At 37.5% G+C, this 6886-nt stretch overlaps 2 protein-coding genes across 2 annotated transcripts in view; both read left to right on the forward strand.

Annotated features, from left to right (window-relative positions):
* Positions 1 to 3099: 3099 nt before the first annotated feature.
* LOC107099269 lies at positions 3100 to 5844 on the forward strand. Its single transcript, XM_015397323.1, has 5 exons — positions 3100 to 3271; positions 4398 to 4603; positions 4755 to 4892; positions 5111 to 5249; positions 5338 to 5844. Exons 1-5 carry the CDS (start codon positions 3143 to 3145, stop codon positions 5842 to 5844), a joined length of 1119 nt encoding a protein of 372 aa, XP_015252809.1. The 5' UTR covers positions 3100 to 3142.
* A 10-nt stretch (positions 5845 to 5854) lies between these two features.
* The window catches only part of LOC107099266 (CUB and zona pellucida-like domain-containing protein 1), a 6044-nt gene continuing 5012 nt past the window's right edge, over positions 5855 to 6886 (forward strand). Inside the window, exon 1 of the mRNA XM_015397321.1 lies at positions 5855 to 6074. The gene's annotated coding sequence lies outside the window, so the exon portion shown is untranslated. The remainder of the gene's footprint in view (positions 6075 to 6886) is intronic.

The following is a 6886-nucleotide window of genomic DNA, read 5'->3' on the forward strand; positions in this document are numbered from 1 at the left end:
TATCCATAACATGGTCATGTAAGAGGTAAGATTTGTTTGTGATGGATTGAGCATTAAACAGTTCGATGTTGATGAAGCAGGGGTTCTCTGTATTTGCTGGAGTAGCCTAAAATCCAATCCACGTTTTCCATCATAACACCTCCTGTTCCGTGGTGTTGTCTGCCTTCTGCCACCTTTTCAGAGTCATGAAGCCTTCAGAGGATGATTCCAAAAAGACCATTTGTGATTGCTTCTGCAATTAATACGACATTTAAGGATTTTAAATGCCAGGCTAAATCTAAAAGGGGTGTGGAGTTTTTTTTAGAAAAAACTCAGAGGGCAGCTAAAATGTCCAGATCCAGGTCGCTTTAACAAATGGCTAACCACTAGTAAATGGTAAATGGCATGTACTTATATAGCGCCTTTATTCAAGTTAGGAGACTTGACCAAAGCGCATCACACTACATTAATTCACCCATTCACACACTAGACTAGTAAAGAAGATCTCCACCTTCCTGCATGTATAATATTATTTAGACACAGACAATGAAGCAGAGTTAATTCCTAATGCACCAGACAGGTAGAAATCAAAATCCAAAACTGACATAGATCTGTGCCCACGGCAATGGTGCTCAAAAAGAAGGAACTCACACCTTAGACTATATCTCACTGCCTGCGAATATCTTTCAGCACCTGACACCACGTTACACTGTTCTCCCTCTCAGGACACATTTTTCAGAGAGTTTCTCTCCTCTAGTAAAATTAAGAGACTGGTGTGCCTTGTTAGTTGGCACAAAGCCAAGAGGTAGATTGTGTTTCCCAGCTAAAGCTGAACAATTGAGCTTTAGTTGAGAAACACAATCTAACCAATGAAAGGAGGATAAGTTTCTACATTGTTATTCACTGTAGGTAATACTTTTTTTTTAAACAAGAAATGTTTTGAACCACAAAATGAATGCATGGTGACATACTTTAGTACTTAACTGTATGTTTTGTTATGCAAAAGAACATTTAGTTTTTATTTTACAGTCTTTTAAAAGTGTGCGAAATACAAAAAAAATAGAATCGAATTAACTTTATTGTCATTGCATTGTCAAGTACAAAGTCAAGTACAAAACAAAATGAATTCACTCTCTGCATTTAACTATCCCTTTGGGGAGCAGTGGGCTGCCATTGTGTGGTGCCAGGCGAGCAGTGTGGGGTTACTGCTCTTTGCTCAGCGACCCAGAGTGGCAGTCTGTGGGAATGGGGCTTCAACTCAGAACCTCTGGGACCCAAGCACAATGCTCTAACCACTAGGCCACAAAAACAATAAAAGTCCTGTTTGTTAAATCGATTTCTTAGCTAATGACTTAAATGATCTTGATTATAATCTGACCAAATGTAATTAATTGTAATTAATGGCTGCTTTTCTGAGAAAATTTACTTTATACCATTTTGTGTTTTTTTAGATTGGAATTAACTTTTGTTTGACACGATGAGCATAAGGGTATATACAGTGAATATATACAGTATATATATTGTATATAAAGATATATATCTATATATACAGATCTATATGGATCTGTGTATATATAGATCTATATATGTACAGTGTATATGCACTTTTTCCTCCTTTTGGCACCTTCTTTTGACTATTGAGCCTAAGTGACAAGTTAATTTCTCCACTGTGATATCAATAAAGTCTATTTAATCTTATCTTATTACCAAGTATTATTCTGCATCAAAATGTTATAGGGATATGTAGCTCACTGGGGCGTACGCCTTCTCACTGACAGGTACCTCCAGACAAATGCAAATGTGTTCTTGAATGCTATAGGGTTGCTTCTATAATTCGTCAGCTGTGGGGACTAGTGGAGGTGCAACAGTAAACTGATGCACTAATGTTGACAGCATTGCAGGATGGAAACTGTGGCAGCCCTTGAGAATCTTTCACACTCCACGCCTACTGGAATAGTAAAGCAGACGTGAAAGAAGGTCTCTTCAAAACCACTGCCGTCCGTTATGCAGGCTGAAGAATCATCAGCCAAAAGCCACCCTTCATCATTCTTTCACATATTCACAAAGTTTCTCACTAATGGTCCTTCCGAGTCAAATGCCAGCCGAATGGCAGTCCACTTCCCTGCAACTCCCAGCAGAATCCACTCCAACTTCCAGCCACTGGAGTGACCCCTCCTTCTCCTGGGCCTGCATATTTTTTTTCTCTGACTCCATCCTTTTTACTTAATTACAGGGTCTGACCAGGAGATGGTGATAGATTTTAATGTCGAAAAATCATAACAGAATATTTTAGTACAAAGATTTATGTTTAAAAAGGAATTGTAGGGGACCAGCCAAAGACCAGCCAAGGGCCGATCAAGGAAAGTGGAAAGTGAAAATTTAAACTTTAAATGGCTACTACTGTAAACCCACCCTGTCCAATTATACCATCACTGCTGAACAAGATGCAAAAATACTTTAACCGCCTGTTGAGGTAGAAACTGACCCCCAGTCCTCCTTTGTCCAGTCCAAATCCATGGCCTCAGACTTAGTTGAGCTGTCAGTCATCCTGACCACTCATGCAACAGCAAACTCATCCAGTGTAAGAGAGCATGTCCTTAAAGAGCCACTAAAACTTCATCATTTTCAAAACGCAAAGCTTGCCTTCCTCCTCATTAATAATGTCATGAGATCCTGTCTATAAACAGTTAAGATATAAACAGTCTTCACAACTACATTTTACCAACCTAAAAAGGTAACAAAACTAAACATTATTAAAAGTATATGATGTCAAAAGATAAAGAGATACAAAATGGACATTGAAAGGCAAAATAACAGTCAAATGTTAGAAAATTTGTTTTTTATGGTTTTCTATCGCCTATAAAACCACAAAAAAAAATTCAAATTCGGTGGAAACCTAGAAACAAACAAAGCAAACAAAGTTTGCTGTGATTAAATAGATAGCATTCTCACTTCCCCATATCTTTTTCAATTAAATGCCAATCTCTTCCAAGTGCTGTTTGTTTGTTCCAAACCAGTTTTGCAACTTCCTCTTACTTCGGTAACCCTCTAAGCATTATTTCACCCTGACCGTCACTCCTTCAACCCCACAGCCGTCTGTATATATGATGCTGCATCTAGATGCAAACAACATTGGCGGAGACTAAGCTGAGACTGAAGCATCATGATGGCCTCCAGAGTGCTGTTCCTTTTCCAGCTGCTCCTGCAGACCTCCCTGGTCTCAGCATCTCATCACTGGGGAGGAACCTTGAATGTTGCCTACAAAGGAAGGAACCCTGATGGATCCTTTAAGGTAAGAAAGATTACTTTTTATGTACAAATATAGGATGCTATTATTGTCATGTGTTATTGTTTAGTCTGTTGTAACTTAATAATATAATATTATTATTATTATTAATATTAATGAACTATTCCTTCAATTTTCACAGGTTTGCAGGATTTTTTTTACCTTGAAATTCTTTATTTATTACCTTTAAATCATTTGCTTCAATTATAAAGGCTTTTTGAGCACAGCTGAAAATCAAAACAGAAAATTTGATATTGAGTCAAGTTGAAAGAACATCCAAAATAAACAAAAGTTCATGACTTCAATAAAGTGTTCAACTAACAAGCAATAAAAAGTAGTCTCATACTTAGTCTTTATTTTCACATCAACTAGTGCATACAGTCACATTTAATAAATTAGAATATTTGTTCCGAAGATTAAAGGTCTTACAAAACCACCGTTTAATCTGAACATAATAACTCTTGACATATTATTCAACATTATTTGAAAAAGATAATATTTTAACTAAAGGGTTGAAATGTTAACTTATTCAACCCATATTCAACCCTTACCCTAATTAAAATCATTATGAAAATTAAAGATCTAAATGTTGTGTTTAAAATTGCTGTATTAAAGCAAATGATTTCAAAATCTTCAGACTAGAGAAACAAATCTAAAGCTATTTTTTATAACTAATCTTAAGATTTTTATGCATTCAGTTGTTTTGCACTGCAATTGGTCCAAAAACAATACAGTACAAAATTATCTTCTGTGCTGCATCGAAACTACTGCTGCATTTTTCTCTGAAACAGCAACAGTTAAAGGTCGTCAAAATAATGACCAAAGGAATCGTATTAAAAACAGTTTCCTTGAGTGTAGCTTTTATTTTAATCTGAAATAGATTTCTTTTTCTCAGCCTGTATTATCCAAACTTCTCTGTTAACTCTGGGCTAAAAGCAAACAACTTGAGTTGAGCGGAGAGAGCACTACATAGTAAATAAAGGGCATTAAATCAATCCAAAATCTGATTATTTCTCATGCCTAATAGTAATGCACTCTGAAAAAATTGTCGGTAATCACCTCTCTTTCCTTTGAATTATCTAGAATCAAACCTATAAAACATCCTCTGTGTTCTGTCTCATTTGCCCCACAGATGTCCCTCCGAGCCAGAGACACTTATGATAGCTGTGTTTATACACATTACTGGAGTTGTTACAGCGGCAACTGTGGTATTTCAACCAGTAAAACCAAAACTCAGATTGACTCAAGCACCAATGTACCATCCTATAAAAACCAATGGTGCGAAACAGAACTTGTTGAGACATGGACCTTACTGAGTGACAAGCCTTTGAAATTCCGGTGAGCTGATAGAAAACGCAAAAATATGTTCACATGTCAATAAGTGGAATTAGTATTAATATTAGCATCATATATTAGAACCATAACTGCTGTGTTTTGGAGCCAAAGTTAAAATTAATGTTTATCTTGTTCTTTCCTTCAACAATATCAGAGCATCTAGCTGCTGCTGGTTGCCAACACGTAACTCAGTTCAAAACTGGAGATTGGATTCCCTTGTGGATTTTGGTACAAGATCAGACACGATGGAACCAAATAAATCACCTGAAATTGCCATTGTCCCCTTTTTAAGGTACCTTTGGTTTATATAATATCACACCATCTGATGTAAAGAATAGTTCAATTTATTAAGAAATGAACATTAAGATTTATAGGTGTTTAAATCCTTCTCATTACATCCCACAAGATGTAGACTTGACTACTCAGAGACCTCAGAGGTTTTCATTGGTTCTCCTGAAGTCTCTTTGCACAGTTGATTTTATTTACATTATGTGTTTGTATCTACTATAGAGTCCCTGAGAACTGCCCCAGAACATACAAACTGGCTGCCTTTGATCCTGATGGTGACAGGGTCCGCTGCAGGTATGGGAATTTACATGGATTCGAGTGTGACAATTGCCATCTCCCCTCAGGCTTCCAGCTTGACCAGGTCAGTTAAAACATCATAATCGTATTATGAGAGCGTCAAAACGTTAAAAATCTGTTTTTGTTTTTTTAATGAACTGTGTTTTTTTCAGGATTCTTGTACATTGCACTATCAGCAAACCTCTCATGAAAAAAGTGTCTTTGGTTTTGAGATGGTTGTAGAAGACTATCCACGCAGCACCATTGATTTGTCCTATTCTGATGGATCGAGTGTTCGCAAGCATCCAATGGCTTCAAGAGGGAAGAGATCCCCATCAATGACATCTCCAGCTATAGCCACAACTACTACTACTACTACTACTACACACCCAACAACTATGACTACTACTACTAGACCATCAGCCAAAACTTTACCTATGACTACTACTATTACTACAACACCCCCATCCACAGCTCTACCTATGAATACTACTACTACTACAACACCCCCATCCAAAGCTCTACCTATGACTACTATTACTACATCCCCAACAACAGCTCTACCTATGACTACTACTACTACATCCCCAACAACAGCTCCTACCTATGACTACTACACCCCCATCCACAGCTCTACCTATGACTACTACTACAACATCCCCAACAACAGCTCTACCTAGGACTACTACTACTACCACTACTACACTCCCAACTACAGCTCTGATTAAGACTACTACTACTACAAAACCCCAAACTACAGCTCTACCTTTCCATACAACGACTACTACACTACCCACAGCAGCTTTACCTTTCCATGCTACTAGTACTACTGCACCATCCACCACACCACTACCTTTAATTAGTAGCAGCACTCCCCTTAGTAAGCTACCTCTGCAGTTCTCTTTTCTAGGTAAGAACATGCTATATGTCACTACAAAGTAATTTATAATTGCCATGTTTCCTGTTTATTTGTATCTTTGAGTAGCCCTTTGAACAACAATAACACTTTGATCTCAGAAGGTTGAAGCACATAGAGATTGAAGGATTCTTTCTTTTCCTAAAATCATACCATACGTTGGCTTTGGTACAGTACAGAGTAACATCAGTAAATTCAGAGGCTGTTGGAGTGAGGCTTGAACTCAGAACCTCAGGATTCCAAGCTCTATGCCCCAACCAATAGGCCGCCACTCCCCTATATATATATATTTTTTGTTTTGATGTGGCTGCATGCTTTGGATTGGTATGACAACGCATTGTCAATTTTGTGGCAAAAGCCAAAGGATTTCTTTATAAAATGTCCAGAGACCTCTTAATAATTAATAATTGTTTCAAAAATGACCAAAAAATCATGCAGTGTTTGGTCATGTGTTGTGCGTCATGCAAGCACATTATGACGAGCTCCTGATCAGAAATCGTGGGTTTCAAGAAAATCAAACCTGCTTTATAATCATGTTGAAGAGGTGACATTACCTCACTGAGAACTTTTTCCCCTGAGATTTTCACATCACGCGTTTCTAGCTAATTGTATTTATTGCTTTGGATATTGGGATTGTTCAATACTCCGCCCTGTCTTTGAAGACGTACAGTGTGAGTCACATCACATCCGAACCTCGGTTCTTACCAGTGTTGGGCACGTTACTTTGAAAAAGTAATTAGTTATAGTTACTAGTTACTTCTCCCAAAAAGTAACTGAGTTAATAACTGAGTTACTCCACAATAAAA

Source organism: Cyprinodon variegatus, unplaced genomic scaffold (genome assembly GCF_000732505.1).
Source record: "Cyprinodon variegatus isolate N-32 unplaced genomic scaffold, C_variegatus-1.0 Scaffold852, whole genome shotgun sequence".
Taxonomy (NCBI): Eukaryota; Metazoa; Chordata; class Actinopteri; order Cyprinodontiformes; family Cyprinodontidae; genus Cyprinodon; species Cyprinodon variegatus.

Coding starts and splice junctions, on each gene's coding strand:
- LOC107099269 (XM_015397323.1), top strand. CDS start 3,143: ATGATGGCCTCCAGAGTGCTGTTCCTTTTCCAGCTGCTCCTGCAGACC. Junction 4,604..4,754: donor GACAAGCCTTTGAAATTCCG/GTGAGCTGATAG, acceptor CAACAATATCAG/AGCATCTAGCTGCTGCTGGT. Junction 5,250..5,337: donor CAGGCTTCCAGCTTGACCAG/GTCAGTTAAAAC, acceptor TGTTTTTTTCAG/GATTCTTGTACATTGCACTA.